This window comes from Manis pentadactyla, chromosome 6 (genome assembly GCF_030020395.1).
Source record: "Manis pentadactyla isolate mManPen7 chromosome 6, mManPen7.hap1, whole genome shotgun sequence".
In the NCBI taxonomy this organism is placed as follows: Eukaryota; Metazoa; Chordata; class Mammalia; order Pholidota; family Manidae; genus Manis; species Manis pentadactyla.
Window position 1 is genome coordinate 119,217,133 of NC_080024.1, and position 25,018 is coordinate 119,242,150.

Here is a 25,018-nt window from a genome sequence, read left to right on the forward strand (position 1 = left end):
AACTGATCTTAATTGCCCAACCTAGAATTCCCCATGGAAGATATTTCCTAACAGGGTGGCAGTCCCTGGTTCACCTTACCTCACTAGCAGAAGAGGAAAAACAGGTGCTCAATAAATGTAAGAGAAGTTGTATGTTATTGGATATCTGCCCTTTGACCTATTATTATATACTTTTTAAAAACTCATGTTTTGAGCTTGGTAGGGTGATAGCTGGAACCTAGAATTATGTATATAAATGTTTTATCACTGTGTTGTACACTTGAAACTAATGTAATGTAATACTGTGCGTCAACTACCCTTCAATAAAAAATAATTATAAAAAAAAAAACAACTCATGTTTTGTTACTGGTGATCCATGATATCCTCACCTTATCCAACTGTAAAGAAACAATTTATGAGACACTGCTCTGCATGACAGGTTTGCATTCATTATTTCACTCGCGCTTTTCAACAGTCCTGTGCTACAGGCATTATTTCTCAGAGAAGCGGGAACTGCTTCTGACCTACAAGGCTGATACCCAATCCTCGGTAGCTGAGACCACCCCCTCGCGGAGAACGACTGCGGTCTGGAGGTCCAATGGCCGCTGCCAACACTTCTTCGGCCTGGAGCTCTTCCAGCTAAACCGTTCGCTTTGGATTGGAGGCAGCGGTTACCCTCCCGCACGGCGCACCGAGCCGTAAGCAGCTGCTATTCACCCGGCTTCCCCAAACGAGGACCGCGCACTGCAGGTGCACGCAGCCTATTCCGCAGCAGCGAAGAGCTTACAGGGCGAGGTGGCCCACATGGCGTCACCGCAAGGGTTACCAACCAACCCGGACTAGGAACCGTGTGGCTGACTCAGGCTTCCAACGCCGGCCTGAACTACGTCACCACAGATGCTCCTAACTGCCGGCTAGCCGGCCGCTAGGCCCATAGGCCGCTCTAGCCAAGCACGAAGCCAGCAATCTCGTTGCTCCCGGCTTGACGTCATCGGCCGGCGCCGCAACGCTGTGGCGGGCACGCTCAGCCGAGAAAATGTCTCCGACGCCGCCGCTCTTCAGTTTGCCCGAAGCGCGGACGCGGTTTACGGTTAGCAGAAGGCGGGAGGGTGCGGGTCTAACCTGGCGCTAATCTTTTCCTGCTTCTCCCTGAAATCACCCGAGTTTTTCCTTGAAGTAAAGCGGGAAAGGTGTGTACGGCGCGGCGTCGGCTCCGAGCCCTCCGGAGGCTGGGAGATGGGAAAGACGCATCATCTGCCCATTTTCTCGCGTTCTCTTCTCTCTTTTTCCGCCTGCCCACCGGCGGGTGCCTGTACCCCGCGTTCTGGGCCCTTTAGCGCCCTGGGTGGACGGTTGGTTCCCTCGCAGACGACCTCCAGTGTGGTCCAGCTTCTCTGCAGTTCTCGCTTAGCCGGCCAGGTGTTTCCAGTACCGGCAGGGGGGTTGCCGAAGGGTGAGAGCGGGAGTGGTTTCAGCCCAGAGAACCGGCTCTCGCCTTGCCTTCCTAAGCTGCCAGATGGTGGTTCCGGCCGCTTATTCACCACCCTTTAACCCTCCGTATCTCATACCTAACAGATTGGTGATATCCTAAGTGGAAAAAGGCAAACAGATGAGTTTGAGAGGGTTGCCAGATGTTATTCTTACACACTGGGCAAGAGTAGTTTGAGCCTTCGGGAAATCCCTTATAGAATATTTTCATATTAGGTTATTTAATTCTCAGCAATGTGAAGTAGGCTAAGTTTTATTATCCCTGGTAGATTAGATAGAAATCCCTAACCACCCCGCGTAGAAGTTGTATGATTTATTTAACTGGTTTTTCTGATTTCAGACCCAGTATTTTTTATGTTGCCCATCACAGTATGAAGAACCGTGTTCTAAGTTTGTGTTCGTCTGTAGTATTTGCGCCACTGTTTCAAATTATGATTCAGCTACTCAGACATTGAACTGTGCTTATGTAGTTTCAGTGATGCAAGAAAGAAAATTATGTGAGGAAACTGATTCTTTGTAGTCAGTAATTTTCTTGTGTGCAGGGTTTTTTCCCCCCCTATACAATGTGGACTCAAAAAAATTTTTTTTCATCAGATTTATGCCATCAGAGTCGTTTTCTTTATGTACATTTTGCTGTAATCACTTTTGTTCTGAAACCCTCCTAAGAGTAACTGTTTGGAATATCCAAGATCATGTTAGTCCTGGAGGGGACCGTTTAATTGGAGGTTATCTAGCCAGTGCTTCCCAAGCCTCAGTGTGCAGTGGAGTCACCTGGAGATCTTGTTAAGTGTGAATTTTGTTTCAGTAAGTCTGGAATGGGGGGCTGAGATCCTGCATTTCCAACAAGTTCCAGGTGAGGTCACTGCTGCCGTTTGTAACAAGGATCTATGGCAATCCTCTTATCTAACCAGAGAGGAAAATGAAGCACAGAGAAATAAAGGGATATACCCAAGATCACCCAGCCTATTATTGGCAGAGTCAGGAATGGAAATTTCCAGTATATAAGTCTAACTCCTGTGAGGTATTACGATGACTTTCCAAGTGTATGTGAATTTTCACAGAATGAATGGCTTTGCAGTATTTTGTCTTTCAATTATAACTACTTTAAGACAGCAGATAGTTCAGTGTTTACTGTGCGTCAGGGACTGTGCTGAGCAAGCTACCTAGAGGAGGTAAGAGTGGACCTGGGTCTTGAAGAATGGGTGGAATTTGCATGAGCAGTTGGTAAGAACAACTTGAATGAATACACTTGAGTGAGCTTGATAGAAAACAATGAAAAAATGTCTAGACCTTAGTGGAGAGTATGTGTTAGGAGTAGTGGGAAATAAGTTTGGATAGATTGAGTGGGATAACATTATTAAAGAACTTGCAAGGGAGCTATGAAATAGAAACTTCAAAACTAAAACCTGTAAATAAGGAGCCATTTGGAGATTTTTTTTTTTGAAAGCAGAATACTCCTGTGAATGTGATATTTAGAGAGAGAGTAGGAGGGAAAACCCATGAAGCTCTTGCCAATAAGCTCTTGCCAGTAAGGAGCATTTGTTTAAAAATTACTGATGAAATGACTGATAGGTAATTTTTCCCAGGTATAAACATTTTTTAGTTAGACATACTATTGATGCTTTTCATTAAATAAGAGCAAGTGTCTTTCCATTTACTTGCTATGTTTATTTTTGTAGAAGTCTACCAGAGAGGCCTTGAACATCAAAAATATCAAGCCATTGTTGTGTACCTTCAGCCAGTTACCTGGCAGGTAAGGCATTGATATCCATGAAATAAACTGGCCAAAATCTTTAAACTTACTCTGAGCTGTTTAAAAACTGCAAGTGTCTTTTGTTTTTGATAGTGAAAATGAAAAAAAGTGTACCCTTGATCAAGTTTTCAGAGGTGTTGTAGAAGAAGAAATTGTAAGTGTTTTTCCTCTCTTTACTCTTATAATTTTGGTGCAGATAAATTAACGTTATTTTTTAAATTGCTTTTATTTTTACGGTGGACATTGAAGCATGATTTTTTTTCTAGAGTGAGCTCCCTACTTTATGAAAGCTGATTTAATCATAGTATAAGAGTTACGAAGTGATTAAGGATTTTTAACAGCACAGGTGCAGTTTAAGGGTTTGGTTTAGTAAATGAAGAAAGTTCTCTCTAAATGAATGTAAGAAAAGCTGATATGAGATCTTCCTGAGCAGGGACTAGAATTTGAAGGCAGGTGCTCTTGCTCTGCTGTATAAACAGTAACATATCCTGTAGTGACATGAAAGATCTAGTCAAAGGACATTCAGTGTGGGGGTTGGGAATCCATGCCCTCATTTTCCTATGGCATCCTCATCAGCATACAAAAATAACTAGAGCCTGTCCAACTTCAGTAGAGAAATTTAATCCAAATATGAAAAATATGAATTTATTTACTCTTAGTGAGGCACCCAAATGAAAGGAAAAGTTTCAACAGTTTATCCTTTGTAAGTGAAGGTTCAGTCCCAAGAAGCTAGATCCTTTGCTGATCACCATAATACAGTGTCCCTTCTTTAGACAGTTCTATCAAAACTCACTCTTTCCTTTTTTTCAGACCTAGTCACTTACATGTTGAGAGGTACTGGGCAAGTTACTTTGCTTTTCTGCATCTCAGTTTCATTTGTAAGAGGGGAAATGCCGTTCTTTTAGGGTTGTTTTTTAAAGTAACACTTAACAAACATTCAGTAGATGCTGGGTTTATCGTTTTTGAACCTAAGCATTGCCTCCTTTCCATTAAAACCCTCCCTCAGACATACTAATACAGCAGTACAATCAATTCCCCTGGCACTGCCCTTGTCCTGTGCCATTGCTCAAGTTATGGTCTCAGCACTTCTGTGCTTGATTAGTTTACAGCCTCAATCATGCTAATGAATGATTTTCCTAAGACCATTGCATTTTAAGTGAATTACCTGCTTATTATTTCCTTGATATACATCTACAGTTAGTGGCTATTGCTGTTCATTTTACATATTTTCATCTTAGAAAGTAACTTTATCTTAACTTTATCTTCTATAAGAAATAGCTTTATCCCATATTTATGATAATCAAATTTAATGTAAGAGGATGTGTTTCATTATTAGCAAATTAATCTGAACTTCAGATGTTAAATTGTTTTCTCCTCTGTTGGTAGATTAATCATTCATCATGTGAAAACGTTTTGGCTATTATTTCTCTTGCTATTGGGGGAGTAACTGAAGGTAAGTATGATTTGTTTTTTAAAGTAATCTTGGACATGACATGCTTTATTTAAAACTTATTCTCTCCTGATTTTGTTCATTTTTCAAATTCTGTCCATCTTTGCCAAAAAGTTGTCCTAATGAAATTAGTGTACACCTGTTTTTCATCTCTCGTATGTAGCATGGATTGGCGCTTTGTTCTCCACTTGTTTCATTCATTCAGTAAATATCTATTGACCATCTACTGTGTGCCTGGTACTGAGCCAGGACTTGATATTCAGTGGTGAATCAGATTTATTCCCTACCTAGTGGCTAATGGAGGAAACAAATGTGTAAATACCTTACTGTGATATAATTACTATGGTTGAAGTGGGAATGGAGTGTGGTTGCAGTGACTCTCTAAATTCTCTATAGAAATCAGAAATGCTTAGGAAGGAAGTTGTAAAGTGAGCTAGGATGTGAGGGATGATGAATTTGTTAGGTTAGAAACAGAAGGAAATAGCTAAGTAAAGACCCATGTTCAGCATTGCTGAAGAACTGCATGGAGCACGGGGTGAGAGGATGATGAGAATGGTGAGGAAGGAAACAGGATGGGCAGTTTAGGGTCGTGTGTGTGTGTAAGTGTGTAAAGGGTTTTGCATGCCATGCTAAAGGAGTTGTGGAGAAAGAGCGGGATTGGGAGAGACTACTGGCAGGAAAGCAAGGCAGAGGACTGTTAAGAATGGGATAGTGGAGATCATTTCAGGAGACTTTTAAAAAGGCATATGGTACATCCACAGTGCCTGACACATAGTGGTAGCTCATTAACTATTTGCAGAAAGAAGCAATGAAAAAAGTTCATCATATTCTTTAACCAATTTGGTTAAAATACCAATTTGACTAATTCAGATCATTTGTGTGACAAGTGCCTTTTAATCTGTAAAGCATTATTCATATATTTATTATTTTGATACTTATTTCTACAAAAGCTAGAACATTCAAGGTAAAAGTGGTCTTCCAGTGTAGTGGCAAGCTACTTGTGTGAACTTAAGCATAGCTCGTAAATTTTTATTTTGTGTGTTAAATTTTAATATGAGATGCTTACTCATTTCATTCATTTGGCACACTTAACTGAGTTCTGCAGTGGAGTATTCCTTGCCCAGTTTCTGTCAAACAATTTCACAGTGTCAGTTCACTGTTTACCTCGATATGTTACTCTTGTAGAATGGTAATGCTTTTAATGCTGGAAGCTGTACAAAGTCTATATTTAGAACTTTTAGTTATTTGAGAAAGATGAGGATTTATGAACTTAGTCAAACCTTAAATAAGAGCTTAAATGCTGTATTTTAATTTGATGGGAAAAATCCCTTCCTGAGAGAGGTTATTATTGTTTATTTATGTGACATGTTTTCAGAATGTCCATAACTATGTTAAATTCAACTCAGTAGATATTTATTGAGCTTCTATTCAGTGTCAGACACTTTACTGGTTAAAATATACATAAAGGCCTATGCTTAAAAAGCTCATAAACTACATAAAGGTAAACAGATATGATAAATGCTGTAATTTATGTACAGTGTGTTTCAGAAGCATAGATGAGGTGGCCTGCTCTAAGGTATAAGGTATGAGGGGAATATTTTAGATATGCTGATATTTACTCTGCGTTTTGAAGGATGGAGTAGGAATTTGCCATATGATAGAGAAGAGGAAGACTAGGCCAGAAAAAAACTTTGTGAACATAACCATGGAAGCATGAATGTAGCAAGCGATTTTGGAACTGAGGAGGGGGTGTCTGTAGCCAAGGTTAAGGTGAAGCAAAGAGGTTGGTGTAGAGACTGGGACGCAGGTGGTGAAAGTTCTGGGGGATCATACCATATGTAACCCACTTCATCAGAATAAGTTCTGTAATTATTAAATGTGAGTTAACATATCAAACTGTACTACAATGAAGGGCAGGGAGTACACCCCTCAAGTCTCTTGGATGTATAGGGCATGTAGTATCACAGGATCTAAGTATTAGGGGAATTTAGAGGTCGTAGAGCCCAGTCTCATCTCTGGCCTATCCTGCTCCCCTCTGTAACGTCCTCGGCAGGTGCTCCTCCAGCCTCTACACGCATGGATGGAGCTATCTGATTTCTGTGAGATGGTTTTGATTATCAAGTTTCCCTTGTATTGCGCTGAAATCTGGTGACCTTATGCCACCCACTGGTTCTAGGCAGTATCCCTCACATCACATTCCAGATAGGATCTTACCAGTACAGAATAGAGTTGGAAATACTACTTCCATTTTCTGAACATACAGTGTTTTGGGCTTAGAAGGTCCCCAAATACTTTTTTTTACATACCATGCTTAAGTGGCTACTTTTCCTAACACTTAACAAGTGTTAGTACTAGTATTATCTTAAAATGGAAGGAAGAATTTCAGGGAGATGAATGTGTTTTTAGCTAGTATAAATGACCTTTTCTTTGTAAAAATCTTAAATTTATTGCTTTACTTTAATAACATGGAATTTAGAAATAACTTTTTACTTTACCATTCTTTCCCCTGGAACAGTACTATTATTTAAAATGTTTAATATAAAATCCTTTTGTTAATCTTTTTTGAAGATAATCTTTTCAGATCACAAAGACACAGCAACATTATAGAACATTTGAAAATGAGAAACAGAAAATACTATCATAATTCTTCTACTTTAAAGACTACTATTCATTTTGGTATCTGTTTTTAGTTGCTCTAATAACTGTAATATACACAGTTTTGAATCCTGCCTTTTTCACCTAACATTATATCATAAGCATTTTCCAAGTTACTGTAGTCGTTGTAACGATCATTTTTAAGTGGCTGCATTATATTCTGTTGAGTAGCTTAGTGGTGAAGAAAATAGACTGTGGAGCCAGATTGCCTGGGCTCATATCCCAGTTCTACCACTTACTGGCTCTGTGATATTGGGCAAATTATTTAACTTCTCTATTTTCCCATTCTATAAACTGGAGGTGACATCATCTGCTTCTTAGGATTACACAGATTAAATGTGTTAGTATACATAAAGCACGTAGTGTGCCTGACGTATAGTAAATGCTCTAGAAGTGTTTCAAGAATTATAATCATCATCATCGAGTGCACATACCAGAAATTACGTAAGTATGTCCCTTTTGGAGACTTTTCGTTTGCTTCCATATCTTTCATGCCTTGTTAAGGTGTACCTTTAAGATACTCTTCAGGATTATTTTGCTGCTGTTTTACTCTCGTTTTTAAGCTTTTAAATTGGCTTGTACTTCGTTTGAAGGTATTTGTACTGCGTCTACACCTTTTGTGTTGTTGGGAGATGTTTTGGACTGTCTTCCTTTGGATCAGTGTGACACAATATTCACTTTTGTGGAAAAAAATGTTGCAACTTGGAAATCTGTAAGTGCCTTAAGTTTCTCTTTCTGCTTCTGAAGTTAGATTTTTTTTGCTCATTATTTCTAATACTGCTGATTGCCAAAATATTTGTTCTTATGGAGGAATTGCATATTGTGCACTCTTGGGGGAGCAAAGTAAGAGTCATGTGTAGAGAAAAGGTTGAAGTACAAATTTTGACTGAGTAGTAACAATTAACTTGAAAATACATACTTTCATATGTTTGAAACAGTTACTTAGTACCATGTTTTGTTAGCTTTTATATTTGAAATTGTTTTATTTCATTGAAAATGTTATTTACTTGAAAAATGAAAGTAGCATAATAGATTCTTAGTGCATGTTGGTGGTCTTTAATACTTGTGACTCATTGTTGAAGAGTGTGCAACAGCTTCTGAACAGTAGTAATAATATCTGTCTTAATTTCAGAATACATTCTATTCTGCTGGGAAAAATTATTTACTACGAATGTGCAATGGTAAGTAATTTAATGGTAAATTATTATTTTTAAAACGTAGTTGTGGCCAGAAAATCAGGTAGTTGAATTAAACACAGTCATAAGAATTTTTTATTAGTATCTTCATTTTTAAATAACTGATGTTAAAACCGACCACTCACTTCATTTAAACTGTTCCTGTTCTGGGTGTAAACTTAATGAAAACCAACAAAATTAGTAAAGCTTATCTTGCCCGTGTTAAACTTGTTTTATTCCTAATTTTTCTGGTGCTTTTGTTTTGGTGACAATAGTTTCTACTCCCATTTTGAAAATGACTGCTTTAGGAAAATAACTCTTGACAAAGTGGTTAACAAATTTGGGTATGGTTGTAATAAATGTATAATGATCTCACTTGTGAAACCTCCATTTGTTAGATCTCCTAAGAAGAAATAAATGTAGAATGATCTCACTTGTGAAACCTCCATTTGTTAGATCTCCTAAGAAGACTGTCGAAATCCCAGAATACAGTCTTCTGTGGACGAATTCAACTCTTTTTGGCCAGGCTTTTCCCGTTATCTGAAAAGTCAGGTAAGCATTTATACATTAAATAAGTGCTCTGCTGGAAAATCTTTTCCAGTTTTTAATGGATTAGAATCCATCAGGATGATAACAAGAAAAATGGATCAAAAAATTGAAAGCATAGAAAATTGTCACTTTATTTTCTTTTACTTATCAAGTTATAGTGGCCCTAAGGTATGATACAGGTAAACCTTAAACTCATCCATTCTGAGTTCAAAGAGAACATAATAGTAATAGTAAAATGGAGTTGAATCATACTGAAGTATGTAGTGTGAACTGTCATGTATATACTTCATTTCATGATGTATGCCAATTTTTCTGCTTCCGTTCTCCCCCTCAGTCACTGCTGTTTGCCCATGTTTACTTCATTTCTTTCATTTACCATTTTTCACTGTGAAATAATGTTTACATAAAAAGTACATGAAGTAGATGTACAGTGTAATTATCATGAATCAAATACTTGTGTAGCAATGCCAAGGTCCAGAGTGGAACATTGCCAGTGCTCCAGAGTCCTCCATGATTCATTCAGATATGCCAGATTTTAATATCTCTTTGTTTTGTTTTCATTTCTTTAATATCAAGCTCATATACCACCTAATGTTGTTGTGAGGAGTAAATGAATTAAAATACGTTAGTGCTTACAACAGTGCCCGCATATGGTAAGACCTGGAGTATATGTTAGCAGTGGTTTTTATGTGTCTTCCTTTTGTCATGCTGGTCTGTGTTTTTTTTTCTTTCCTACTTATTTAATATGATAAGATTAAGGTATAGCAATGTATACACTTGTATTTCTGACTTTATATGTGTGATCACTTACCCCTTTAGACTTTTCTTTATTGTAGGTCTGTGTTTTGTCTGAAAAATCTTCATTTTCTTTTTATTCTTGAATTATTTCAGTAGATAAAAATTCTAGGTTGGCAGTCGATAGAGATTTTGTGGGAGATAGTACTTGCCTTCTATCTTCATTGTTCTATATGCAACTCAGATGTCAGTCTAACTTCTTTGAAGATAATCTAAATTTCTTTTTGTATTTTTGCTCTTATGTTTTTTGTTTTTGTTTTTAGTTTTACCAAGGTGTATCTAATTTTAGATGTTTCTTTAAATGTGAATTTTTTTTATTTATCATGCTTGGGTTTTGTGGGAATCTTGAATTCCTAGATTGGTGTCTTTCATCCGGTTTGTGAAAGTTTTAGCCATTATCTCTTCAAATAATGTGTATGCTTCTTTCTCTTTTTCTCATTTGGGAACTCAAGTAAACATCCTTAGACCTTCTCATCCTCTTTCTCTTATACTTTCTATATTTTTCATCTATTTTTCTCTATATCACATTCTGAGTAATTTCTTCAGAACAGTTTTCCAGTTCCTACTTCTTTTTTTAGCTATGAATGGTCTGCTGCTAAGTGAGGGTTATTTCAGTTGTAATTTTCAATACAACTATATTTTCTCTCTCATTTCTTGGAGGTCTTCTTAAAATCTGCTGTGTCAGTGTTTGGTTTCTTAGTTCCTGCTCATATTTTCGAAGAGTTTTCTAGCCAGCGTAAGCAACGTTATTTTATTGTCTATGTCTGATCATTCTAGTACCTTAAGTTTTTGTGGGTTTGTTTCTACTGTTTCTCGTGATATTTTATCTCTGTGTATCTGGCTAGTGTTGGGTGAGAAGTTATTTGAGGGAATAATTTTGATAGGATAGATACCTCCCTCCAGACAGTTTTCATTGCTCCTGCCAGCCACCTGTAAGACCCCGTGGGTCCTGAGGCCATCAAGGAGACTTGGCGCTGGACCTCAGTTTGCTTTATCCTTACTTGAGGATATAGCCCTACAAGTTCCCAGCCTTGACGATGGTTGTAATGGGATTTATTAGATTCCCAACTTTCTTTGGGCCCATAGTCTTAACTTTTATCATTCTAGCTTCAGGAAGCTCCTACAAGAATGGCTTGATTTTGCAGCCAGTTCCTTCTGTTTGGCAGATGCCCTCAAGACAGAAGTGGCGTCAAGTGCTAATGATGCATTGCTCATCTTCCTTACCTTCTGGATTTTACCAGCTATTCCTTACTTTCTCATCAGCCGTTTACTATTTTTAAGAAAACCGTTTTTCTATTTCATTGTCCAGAACAGTGCTATGAACATTGTTTATACTCTGTAATTATTTATAGAGTTAATGTAACTTATCCAAGTTTTAGTTGTCGTTAGTGGGAGAGTTAATCTGAATTAAATAGCCTTCCATTACTGGGAACATCACATCTTTTTATGACTTTTTCTTAACAGCTTTATTGAGTTGTGAATTTACATACCATACAATTCACCATGTAAAGTATCTTATTTATTGGTTTTAGTCTATTTACAGGGTTGTGCAATCATCACTGTTCCTTCTAAAAGGAACTCCATATCCAGTAACTGTCACTCCCACTTATCTCCATCCTTACTTTCTCCCCCAAGCCCTAAACAACCATTAATTTACATTGGTCTCTATAGATTTTTCTATTAATGCCAAAAATGAAATAATACAACATGTGGTCTTTTGTGACTGGCTTTTTTAATGTAACATATTTTCAAGGTTCATCTATGTTGTAGCATGTTATCAGTAATTCATTTCCCTTTCTTTTGGCCAAATAATATTCTCTATATGGTTATACAACATGTTTATCTGTTCATCAGTTGATGGACATTTGGGTTGTTTCCACTTTTTGACGGTTATGAATAATGCTGCTCTGAATGTTAGTGCTAAATAAATAGAATAGCTTAATTTCTTATAAGAAAACATAGGAGTATATCTTTGTAACTTTGGGTTAGGCAGTGGTTTCCTAGATATGAGACCAAGACATGAACAACAAAAGAAAAAATAATATTTATTTTTACTTCATCAAGGTTTAAAACTTTTGTGCTCCAAATGTTATTAGCAAGAAAGGCAATCTATAGAATGGGAGAAAATATTTGCAAATTACATATCCAATAAGAGAATAGAAGAGAAATTGAGCTCTTCTATTTAGAGAAATACTTTTTTTTAAGGTATCATTGATACACACTCTTAATGAAGGTTTCACAAGAAAAACAATGTGGTTATTACATTTACCCATATTATCAAGTTCCCCCCTACACCCCATTGCAGTCACTGTCCATCAATGTAGTAAGATGCCACAGAGTCCCTATTTGTCTTCTCTGAGCTGCACTGTCTTCCCTGTGACCCCACACACACCATGTGCACCAGTCATTAGTGTACTTGATTTTATGTGGATGTATGATTTCATTTTTCTTGGGCCTATACTTAGAGTGGAATTGATGGGTCATATGGTAACTATTAATTTCTCCTGGATATAGTTCTAAGAGGAATATATCCAGAAGAAATTAAAACAGGTCTTGTGGGAACGCTGTATTTAAATTCTTGAGAACCTGTCAAACCATTTTCCAAAGAGAAAATGCACCATTTTACAATTTTGTCATCCATGCTCATGGGTTCCAGTTTCTCCACATCCTCATAACACTTAGTATCTGTCGTTTTATTACAGCCAGCCTAGTGTAAAGTGGTATCATCTTGGTTTAGATTTTCATTTTCCTAATGACTAGCGATGTTAACAATTCTTTCATGTGCTTACTACTGGTCATTTGTATGTCTTCCTTAAGGAAAAGTCTATTCAGTTTCTTTGCCCATTTAAAAAACTGGGTTAGTTGTCTTTTTATTAATTAGTTGTGTAAGTTCTTTTTATATTCTAGATACTAGACTCTTATTGGATATGTAATTTGCCAATATCTTCTCCCATTCTATAGATTGCCTTTCTTGCTAATAACATTTGGAGCACAAAAGTTTTAAACCTTGATGAAGTAAAATAAATATTATTTTTTTTCTTTTGTTGTTCATGTCTTGGTCTCATATCTAGGAAACCACTGCCTAACCCAAAGTTACAAAGATACACTCTTATGTTTTCTTATAAGAAATTGAGCTCTTCTATTTAGGTCTGTAATTTTTATATATGATGTGATATGTAGGGGTCAAGCTTCATTCTTTTGTGTGTGAATATTCAGTTGTCCCAGCACTATTTTTTGAAAATGATCTTTCCCCATTGAATTGGTATCTTGCCTTCTTTATGCCTTCAAAGTGTCAAAGTCACTTGAACCTTAGGGCCTTGGCATTCTTTCCTCTGTCTATAAACATTTTGTTCATTATTGTCACATTATTGACTTCAGTCACTCAGTCTCACTTTAAATTTTACTTCCTTAGAGATGCTCTCTTTGAACATCTAATATAAACCTGCCAATGCAGTCACCCGTTATAACCACCTAATTTCAAATATCTTCTTAGCATTTAAAGCCATCTGGCATTTTCAGTGAGTTCCCCTCTATTCTCTGTGCCTAAAGCAGTACCAGGCACCCAGTTGTCATTCAAGTATGTGGTGAATGAAGGCTCCATCTCTTTGTGCAATGAAGTGAGGTGTGCCACCTCATAAGTACTAATTTGTGGTTTCTTTTTCTAGAAGTTACAGAAGACATAAGAACAAAGTTTCAATTCCCAGCCATTCTTTTGTCCTTCCATATCATCTCCAGCCTCCACATTCACCATTTTTTAAAAAACATTTTAGACTTCTTTTTCAGTGTACTGCATTCCTAAATTGACAAGACATCAAGAAACCACTTTTTCTCTTATTAACTAGTTCAGAGACTAACAATATTTTGCTGAAGGTTGCTTTAAGCTATGTGTATCTTTTAATAAATTTATAAAAGTGATATAGCTTTATTTCAGAAAATTTTGAAAATAAAGGAAAAAACTTCATCATCAATCCTAGCACCCTAACATAAGTTAGAGTTGGCATTTCTTATGTTTTTCCTTCCTTCTGTTTTTTTTAACATTTGTAGCTGCTGACATCACTTAGGGTATATTTCAAGACCTTCAAAAAGCCGTTTTAACATTTAATCTACCCATTCAATCTAATAAAATGACTGAAATTTTTGACTTAATGAGAATTATGGCTTATGCTATCTTGAGTAATAAAGAATAGACAAAGGTATTTTAAGTAGTAACCAGTGCTGAATGATCAGGCACACTCATTCACTAGGTTAATAATTTGATCTAGTATAATGACTTTAAAAATTTTAACTTTGCTTTGAAATAACTTGAGAATTAAAGAAGAGTTTCAGAGAGAGTAAGTATAGAGACTACCTGAATAATCATCACCTAATGTTAACCCCTTATGTGATTACAGTACAGTTATCAAAACTAAGAAATTAAAATTGGTACAGCATTACTATGCTATTATTACAGACTTAGGATTTCTACAATTTTTATCACTATTTTCTTTTTTTCTGTACAAGGATCCACTCCAGGATCCTGCTTTGCTTTTCAGTTGTCAGTCCTTTTAATCTCCCCAACCAGTGATGGTTACTCAGTCTTTGCTTTTTTCACGACCTTGACACTTGTGAAGAGTATTGGTTGAGTATTTTGTAGAATATTCTTCAAGTTTGGCTGATATTTTTTCATAGTTACATTGAGGTTATAGGTTTTTGGGAAGACCTCAGAGGTCGTGTAACCTCAGTGTTTCAACAGGATGTTGACGTGTCTTGTTACTTGTGATATTATCCTTGATCATTTGGTTAGGATATTATTCTTTATTACCATATTTCTCTTACTGTTTTTTCCCTCTGTAATTAATAAATATTTGGAGGGAGATACTTTGAGGCTATTCAACTACTCTTTTTATCCTTAGACCTTTGCCCACTAATTTTAGTAGTATTCATCAGTGGTCTGGCCTACAGTGATGATGTTTAGGTTGTTCTGGTAGTGATTTTCTGTTTCTTTCATTTCCTCTGTATGTTTTAATTAGGATTCTTCTAATTGGGGAGATTAAAGAGAAGCGTTATCTCTTCTCCCTTAATTTACTTAATAATTCAGTGAGTAGGTCATATTGACATAGGTCAATGTGAATTTGTAGATATTTATTTTATTCTCTGGGTTACAACCTCAGTATCCTTATTTACCTTCTTGCTCAAATTGTTCTGGTTTTGCCCATTGGGAGCTCTTTTATGTTTTCCAGGTATGAGAAGATAGTCCCGGCTTAACTTTGTATTTTCTCTGCCTCCACCCCTGGAATCATCCACCTCTGCAAAGCATCTGATTCCTTTTATTTATGAATGGTATTTAGAAGCCAGGATCTGGGTTCTATATGCTACTTGCTGCTGGGTATCACTGCTTCTAGGCCCTCTCAGTGGACAGAGCTAGGAGAAAGATAGTTTATGTATACTAACCTGTATATACACAGGCATCTATGTTTATTTCTGTATCTGTCTGTATATATATTTTTAAATGACCAACAACAAAAACCATGAGATCATACTGATACTTCTGAGTCTAATCCAGCGCCAAACAAAAAACCTTTTTGTTTATTACTGCTTTCTCTGACAGAAACCTAGCAATATGTTTACTATAAATATTGCTATACACTTACTTTTTCATTAATACAATATTTATTTGTGTTTCAGCAAAATTGTAAATTACTACATATTGCATCCTGTAAAATTGTTTTAGAATTTTCATGAATAACAAGGCTCAACTATATTTGTTATATCATATGTAGACTTCTGGGTACTCTAAATGTACCTTAAAGAAGTGAATTTTAGAAAGGTTTTGAAAATCAAGTGGTGTTATTTCTGACTTGATCTTTTGCTTATTATGGATTTATTATTTTACATGTTTTGGTCTTATGACAAAGTTATATTAAACAAGTTTAGGTGTTCAGTGGATTTGCTTTGAAAATCTTTTTTTTTTTTTTTTTTTTTTTAACTAGGTCTTAACTTGCAGAGTCAGTTTAATCTGGAAAATATCACTGTTTTCAATACCAATGAGCAAGAAAGCACCTTGGGTCAAAAGGTGAGGCTGATATGAAATCTAAAAGAAATATTTATTAGTTTGTTATTGAGATCACTCATATGAATGAGTCTTATAAGTCATCAAGAATTTTTTTTCAATTTTGTTTATTTCAAATTAATAGAAATAATGTGTACTCTGTGTAAAAAATGCATACAAAATAGATATATTTAAGGTAGAAATTGCAGCTACCCCATAAATCAATACCTCAGAGATAATCGCTTTTAACATTCTCTGGCTGCCCTTATAGAACTTCTTGTGTATATGTAGTTTTATTCCCAAAGTGAGGTCATATAATAATTACTATTCTGAAATTCACTTCCTTCTTTTAGTAGTATAAAATGGATGCTCTTCTGCATAAGTGTATTTAGCTCTGTCTCTGTTTGAATGGCTCATGATAAGTCTTTGAATGGCTATATCACAATCCCCTATCAGTGATCATTTAGATAATCTGTAATAGTGAAAAACTGCTAACAGCATGACAGTGAATAGTATTGTACATATGTCATTGCTAAATTATGCAGGTGTCTCTGTAGGATAAATTCCAACAAGTGAAATTCCTGTGTCAAAATATATATCAAAATTTGATGTTTGTTGCCCCTTTACTTTTGAAAAAGGTTGTCACTCTTACACTAACACCAATGGCACATAGAGAAAGCCTGCCCATTTTCCAACAACCTCACACCAGCACTGGGACTTAACAGTTTTTTAAAGTCTTTGCTTATTTGATATATACTTGAAAAGTAAATCTTATTTATTTTAACTTACATTTCTTTGGTTATTAATGAAGTTGAGGAACTTATTGTGTGTTCATTGAAATTTATTTTTTCTTCTGTGCTGATTAGGATCAGTGAGGAGGAGGATTGCCTTGCCTATTCATGCCAGTTGTCCATTTAACTATTGAGATGTCTTTTTCTTATTGATGTGTAGATACTCATTATATAGATTATTAATTCATTGCCTACAATTTGTTGATAGTTTTGTCTTATAACTTTATTTGTGGTGCTTTTGCTGTATAAAACTTCTAAATTTGTATATAATATTAATATTTGTTGGTCATTTGTTTCATTGTTTCTGACCTTGTGTCATGCTAGAGGCTTCCATTCCACAGGACATACAAGCCCCTTTGTTTTCTTGGTGCTTTTCTGATTTTATTTCTTCTTTAAAAATATTTAACCCAATAGGAATGTTGGTATGTAGAATAAATTGAGTTATGATTTTATTTTCCCAAATGGTGAGCCAGTTATCTTAGAACTGTTTGTTAAATAATCTTTCATTTGCCCACTGATCTTTGAAAGGACATCAGCTATAATCAACTTTATTTTAAAGATTACCTATGATATGTCCATAAAATTTCTGGCAAATTTCTGGACATTCAGTACCTACTCTTCATTTAGGAGCAAATTATAAAGTTTAAAAAATTATTATCTGATGTTTTAAGCTATATCTAATCAATAATAACTAATTTCTCACTGTAAATTAATCAGACCATGTTATTCCTTAAAATATAATTATTGCCAATTGGAAAATGATGTTGACTTTGTCTAAGATTTTTCAGAACTTTGTCTTTCGCCTTTATATATCTTTCAGGTACTTCTTGGACTATTTCATGTAAACCTGTTATTTGAATTTTTTGATACAGAGCTAGACACCTAACTTACCCTGACGTGTTCCCAGATAAGAGTTCTGTGTAGGGGTGAAGGAGGATTTCCATGGTTGGATTAAAGTTGGAGACCAAAACTACTTAAGTTCACTTTGAGTTATTTACCATGGTTCTTAGAGTCCTTAATGTACTAATAATCTTCTCAACTCTCTAAAAGGTTGTTGTATGTATTTCTAAAACATATTTAGTTACAGACCCTTTATTCACAGAGAGAATCTACAGACTATGTCGGGGGAAATACTGGTTTAAAACATTCTACTGTGTCTTCATGCTCTCTTATTGTCATACTGCTTGTGAGTTCTCAGATCCCTGTCACCTAAATATCACTGCCTTAGAAATTAACTATAGGTCTCGGTCATGACTGTGACTAGACTTCTCTAATAATCTTCATCTAGCAGTGTGAGTGACATTATTCAGCACTTACTTTCTGACTGACAACTGCTTCTCGACAGCTGTACATTTTTTGTTTTTATTTAGCACACTGAAGATAGAGAAGAAGGAATGGACGTAGAAGAAGGTGAAATGGGAGATGATGAAGCTCCAACAACTTGGTGAGTTTTTATAAGTTCAGATTTCTTGATTTACAAAGATAATGCCTTAATGACTTATTACTGGGGTGAGGATGTAAACAAGGAGGAAGGAAATCGTGCTTACAGATTTCTTTCATTTGTAAGTTTCGTGTATATTACTTAAACTTGTAAATCCTCAGTCACTACTGGTCTATTTCAGTTGGTTTCTAAATGGCATACAGATAGTTCATTGTTTACATAGCCTACTTTATGCATATCCCTAACATTTGAAAAGCCAACTGTAGGTAGCTGGGGCATTCCTCCCTTCCCCCTTCCATTTAACTTTCCAAATAATTTCCTCCTAATGCTGATTAGACTCAATGAAGAAGAGCAAAGGGAAGTATGAAGGAAAAGTTTCACCAGCACCCCTATAGGAGTCTGAGGTGACAAAACTTATCAGTTAAACTGAAAGAAGTTCTAGAAATCAAGAAGGGGTTCCTATATCTACACAGGGAAATATATTCCTGGCATCCCAGATTTCAAATTCAAGCACATATCCCTGAAGAAACGTTGAAAGTAGTGTGGCTCTAGGCTTCATCCAATGCTTCCTAGTCATATAACCTTGAACAAATTACTTGACATCCCTGCAGCTTAGCTGCAGTGTCGTTGAAGTGTAGTAATGCCACTTATCTGAACAGTAATTGGTGTGGCAGCAGGTGAGTTGCTGCTGGGAAATGCATGTGGTAGTTACTATCACCACAGTTGTTGAATTTATATGTAGTGATACATGGAAATTGCTTAGAATAGTGTCTTATTTGCTGTCTAGTAGCTATTAGCTATAGTTTTGTGGGGTTTTTTTGGAAACCTATTTATTCATGTGTTAATGGATACAGGATGTTTCTGGGGTCTGGCCTGAGCAATTACCTGAGCCTGTGTAGACAGTCAGCCTACTGGTCATGTTCATCAACTAGTACAAGTCAGGAAAATTACTTAAACAGGACTTAACGCTCAACTGCTTCTCAGTCTGTCACAATCACTAATTTTTGAATGAAATGAGAAATTGTGTAGAAAATTACTTTGTGACCAGCTATATCACCAGATTGTTTTAGGCACTTTAATATACACAGAACACATTACCATGTATCTACAATATGAAGCCTATTTCAGATTTGGCTTAAATATGACAATAAAAATTTTTGTATAAAAAAGTTCCAATATGTATAGTCCTATAAAATCATTGATTCAGCATTTTAAAAAATATGTCGTTTTAAAGAGTATTTTGTTTAAGATAGTTACATAGCATTCTTTTAGATATGTTTTGGAATATATTTTAGAATCACTTATGATTTGTTATTGTTTACGTATATATTAAGTATTTACATTTGCTTTTGTGGATAAATATAAAATCAAAAATATGCAGTGGGGAAGGTGAAAGGCAAGTTATAGTGGGTTGAACGTGAAAAAGAGGCTAAGGCAGTGATGACATTGTGTGTAGACACTCTTTTTAAGAAGTTTAGGCATGAAAGAAAGAGGTTAGCATCTAGCAGAGAGGAATAAAACTGTCGGGGGAATATTTTTAAAATATATTAATGCCTCAACTATAAAAATGTCCTAGTAGTAATATAGTAGTACTACTTTAAAATTTATTCTGTGAGGTACCTCAAACAAATACCAGTCCAACTAAAAATAAAAGAGACCAGAAGCTTTTATAGGTGGGATATGATAATAAAACCACTTGGAATAAGGTTATTGTTGGTATCAAGCATTAAATTAGATGAAAGCCTCCTGGCAGCTAAGCCAAAAAGGGACATAAAATGGTTACATAATTCTCATTCTCTAATTAGACATAGTGCTCCATTTTTCTTGAGACAAGCTTTCCCAGTATTACATTTTAAGAGGTATTTACTATAGTCTTATATGTAGTAACTGAGTAATAGTGTGTGTGTGTGTAAAATGGTGGAACTATTGCCTGTAAGTATTTTAAACTAAAATTTTCAGAAGTTTTGTTTATATCATTTGGTTACTAAGTGTATGAAACTCTACAAACATGGATTATGGTATTTCATGGGCATAATTTTTTTTTGTATGTGTTTTTTTCTTCCAGTTTACTTTCACATTTTTGAAAATGTTCTTTCTGCAGCATTTTTTTTGTAATTTGATCCATATAAAACCTATAATCTTATGTTGTAAATCAATAAAGTTGCTTTAATTATAGAAAGAAGTTGATATTCTTTCAGATAATTGTTTCATGTTTTCAGAACTTTTTATTACTAGTGAAGAACTTAGATAAAGTGAAAGTTTAAAAGCCCAGTAGACTCTTTGATGAACTATTGGGTTTCATAAAACTTTTGGCAGAAGCTAGATTTTGATCAATTAAAAGTTGTTGATATTCTTCATGATTGATTTAAACCAAGATGCACATGCTTCAGATACTAGCAGTTGCTCTAGCAAAGATGGCATTCTTTTAGCAAAATCAACTAAGCTGCTAAATTATTTACCAGGCTTTATACATAATTCAAAGCCATTGTAGTCTGGGTGAGAACTTAAGCATAATTTCAAGCCTCTTTTGTAAAACAAAGTACTTGAACTTTTCGACTGGTATAATTTTCAGTTATTTCCAAGTTCACAGCTTTGTTTCAGACAAAGTTATCAGGAGTATGAATGTAAGATAAGTGATCTGTGAGTAGGTATATAGATGTGTGTGTGTTTTTCTTCAATGGATATAAACTAATAAAATGCTTTGAATGGGTATTTTATGATATTTGACTTATGTTTGTAATCTTAACGATATGAATTAGTGTCCTGTGGTAAGATTCTTTATCAAAGGTGTTTCCATATGTTTTACTAAAGTGCTTTTTGCTTTATTCATTCTTAGATCTAATACACCTTTTCATACTTTTTTGTAGAAAACTATATTTTATACTAGCAATTTATATTTTTCTACTTTAACCTCATTTTCTATACAATAAAACTAAAGCAATTTTTCAGTCTTTTAAACATTAGGCCCCCCCTTCAAAAAAGAAAAAGAACTTTAAAAATGTATGTGGTAAAAATTACACTTTATTTACTATAATCCTTTTAAAAGCATTACAGTATTGCCCCCAATACTCCCTTGTCATCAGAAAAAGTAATTTTAAATATATCATCCCAAAGATGAAGAGTGAGGATTAATTTACTTCCTATTATTGGCCAGAATAGAGAATGTATGACTCTAAAATGATGGTGCTGTGGGGATCACCAGACCCCCTTCCTTTTTCCCATGTAAAATTAATCTTACTTGGGATATTTGTATGGGTATGAAGCTTAGATAAAATACTAACTGTATTTCAATACTAACTGTTCAATTTATTATGGTTTATTTAAGAACAGAGTAAGGTAGTACAATTTTACCTCAATACCTAAGTCAATGCATGAGACATTTTTGACTTAGGACAAATAATAAAAGACATCATTGGCTCCTTAAAGTGATGTAGAGCATTTTGTTAAAAACAATAATCTCGGAGGAGAGGCTCAAGATGGCGGATGAGTAGGGTGGCGGAAATCTCCTCCCAAAACCATATATATTTTTGAAAATATAACAAATACAACTACTCCTAAAAGAGAGACCAGAGGATACAGTACAACAGCCAGGCTACATCTACATCTGCGAGAACTCAGCACCTCACGAGGGGGTAAGATACAAAGCTGTGACCTGGCGGGACCTGAGCACTCCCCCTACCCCAGCTCACCGGCAGGAGGAAAAGAATCAGAGTGGGGAGGGAGTGGAAGCACAGGACTACTAAATAGCAAGCCCTAGTAACCTTTACTGGGAGCACAGACACACATTGCATGGTGTACTGGATAGCAGAGAAACAGAAAAGTAAAATCTGAGACAAAGACTGTGGGCAGGTCCCCCCAGCCGGCTCCCCTGGGACAAAAGAAAAGTGGTCTCTTTTTAAAAGTCGTAAAGGGACAAGTGCTTAACAGCTCGACAAAATCGTCCTGGCACACTCAGCCCAGCAGGTTGGGAATCCTAAGGAACTGCAGGAGCCCCAACCCCCTGGGGGGTAACCCAGCCCTGAAGCCCCTCACGGTGATAAGCAGCCTGCCATTCGTTTCCCCCAGCCAGTGCAGCAAGCAAACCGGCTGACCCACCACAGGGCGGAGCAGCTGGAAAACAGCCCCAACCACAGCAACCACCCAGAGGCTACTGCCAGCGCGTAGCTGCCCAGAACAGGCAGAGGAAGCCAGAGCAAGGTGCGGAGAGTACAAGGGGGCAACATTCTCGCAGGAGAATACACCTACACATCTGTCTCCGCCCCCCTCCACCCTCCCACAGGGCTCTAGGCTAGCCCGAGGGCCAGCACACCCATGGCAGCTCAGGAGATTATCCCGTGACTGCTCCCAGAGTGCAGGTAACCAGCACAGGCAGCGGAAGCTGGAGGAAGGTCCAGAAGGTACAAAGGGTCACCGTTCTTGCAGGAGAACACACCCGATGTGCCAGTGACCCCTGCAATGCTCTAGACTGGCCTGAGGGCAGCCCCACCCACGGCACCTCAGGGGATTATCCCAGAGACTGCTCCCGGTGTGCGGGTAACTGACACAGGCAGTGGAGAGTGGCAAGGCGACCAGCAAGCAGGAAGGAACTTTGTTCTCCCAGGTGACACATGCACTACCTGCCTGTGACCATGAAAAGGCAGAAGAATCTGGTCCAGTCAAAAATCACTCAGACAACCCCAGAGAGAGGGCCTGGTGAGATAGATATAACCAGTCTTCCTGAAAAAGAATTCAAAATAAAAGTCATAACCATGCTGATGGACCTGCAGAGAAATATGCAAGACCTGAGGGATGAAGTCCGGACAGAGATAACAGAAATGAATCTATAGAAGGACTTAAGAGCAGACTGGATGAGGTGCAAGAGACTGTTAATGGAGTAGCAATCAGAGAACAGGAAGACAGAGAAGCTGAAGCAGAGAGACAGAAAAGGATCTCTAGGAATGAAAGAATATTAAGAGAACTGTGTGACCAATCCAAACAGAACAATATTTGCACTATAGGAGTACCAGAAGAAGAAGAGAGAAAAAGGAATAGAAAGTGTCTTTGAAGAAATAATTGCTGAAAACTTCCCCAAGCTGGGGAAAGAAATAGTCTGTCGGACCATGGAAGACCACAGATCTCCCAACATAAGGGACCCAAGGAGGACAACACCAAGACATATGATAATTAAAATGGCAAAGATCAAACACAAGGACAGAGAATTAAAGGCAGCCAAAGAGAGAAAAAACATCACCTACAAAGGAAAACCCACGCAATGAAACAGACGGGCCTTGAACCAAGAAATTGTACAAAGAAAACAAAACGACTCACAAACACATGGAGGCTTAACAACATGCTCCTAAATAATCAATGGATCAATGATGAAATTAAAACAGAGATCAAGCAATATATGGAGACAAATGACAACAGCAGCACAAAGTTGCAACTTCTGTGGGACGGAGCGAAGGCAGTTCTAAGAGGAAAGTATATAGTAATCCAGGCCTATTTAAAGAAGGAAGAACAATCCCAAATGAATAGTCTACATTTAGTGACAATTATTGAAATTGGGAAAAGAGAAGCTAATCATCAGACTTCTCAACAGAAACCTTACAGGCCAGAAGAGGATGGCATGATATATTTAATGCAATGAAACAGGCCTTGAACCAAGAATACTGTATGCAGCACGATTATCATTTCAATTTGAAGGAGGGTTAAACAATTCCCAGACAAGCAAAAGTTGAGGGAATTTGCCTCTGACAGACCACCTCTACAGAATATTTTAAAGGGACTAGTCTAGAAGGAAACACTCCTAAGGCGAAATAGACGTCACCAGAGGAAAAAATATATCACAGCAAAGAAAGCAGACCAACCATAGATAGTAAAGAAGCCACCCTTCAACCTTGGGTAACCACGAATCCAAAGCCTGCAATGGCAATAAGTACATATCTTTCAATAATCACCCTAAGTGTAAATGGACTGAATGCACCAATCAAAAGACACAGAGTAATAGAATGGATAAAAAAGCAAGACCCATCTATGTGCTGCTTACAAGAGACGCACCTCAAACCCAAAGATATACACAGACTAAAAGTGAAGGAACGGAAAAAGATTTTCATGCAAACAATAGGAAGAAAAAAGCAGGTGTTGCAGTACTTGTATCAGACAAAATAGACTTCAAAACAAAGAAAATAACAAGATAAAGAAGGACATTACATAATGATAAAGGGGGCAGTCCAACAAGAGAATGTAACCATTATAAATATCTATGCACCCAACAGAGGTGTGTGAAACAAATACTAACACAATTAAAGGAGGAAGTAGAATGCAATGCATTCATCTTAGGAGACTTCAACACACCACTCACTCCAAAGGACAGAGCAACCAGACAGAAAATAAATAAGGACACAGAGGCACTAAACAACACACCAGAACAGATGGACCTAACCAATGTGTACAGAATTCTACACCCAAAAGCAGCAGGATACACATATTCTCAAGTGCACATGGAACATTTTCCAGAATAGACCACATACTAGACCACAAAAAGAGCCTCAGTAAATTCAAAAAGATTGAAATTTGTAGAATTTCAACTTCTCAGTGCACAAAAGTATAAAACTACAAACAAATTGTACAAAGAAAACAAAAAGACTCACAAACACATGGAGGCTTAACAACATGCTCCTAAATAATCAGTGGATCAATGATGAAATTAAAACAGAGATCAAGCAATATATGGAGACAAATGACAACAGCAGCACAAAGTCGCAACTTCTGTGGGACGGAGCGAAGGCAGTTCTAAGAGGAAAGTATATAGTAATCCAGGCCTATTTAAAGAAGGAAGAACAATCCCAAATGAATAGTCTAAAGTGACAATTATTGAAATTGGGAAAAGAAGAACAAATGATGCCCAAAGTCAGCAGAAGGAGGGACATAATAAA

General features: G+C 36.6%; 1 protein-coding gene across 3 annotated transcripts in view; it reads left to right on the forward strand.

Annotated features, from left to right (window-relative positions):
- Positions 1–919: 919 nt before the first annotated feature.
- Positions 920–25,018, forward strand: part of THOC1 (THO complex subunit 1) — a 58,244-nt gene continuing 34,145 nt past the window's right edge. For all 3 annotated transcript variants that reach the window (XM_036905810.2, XM_057504073.1, XM_057504074.1), the window contains exons 1-9: positions 920–1,069; positions 3,147–3,220; positions 3,314–3,374; positions 4,607–4,673; positions 7,919–8,037; positions 8,458–8,506; positions 8,957–9,052; positions 15,814–15,896; positions 18,034–18,107. In XM_036905810.2, coding sequence (XP_036761705.2) covers positions 1,016–1,069; positions 3,147–3,220; positions 3,314–3,374; positions 4,607–4,673; positions 7,919–8,037; positions 8,458–8,506; positions 8,957–9,052; positions 15,814–15,896; positions 18,034–18,107 — 677 coding nt within the window. In that variant the 5' untranslated portion in view covers positions 920–1,015. The remainder of the gene's footprint in view (positions 1,070–3,146; positions 3,221–3,313; positions 3,375–4,606; positions 4,674–7,918; positions 8,038–8,457; positions 8,507–8,956; positions 9,053–15,813; positions 15,897–18,033; positions 18,108–25,018) is intronic.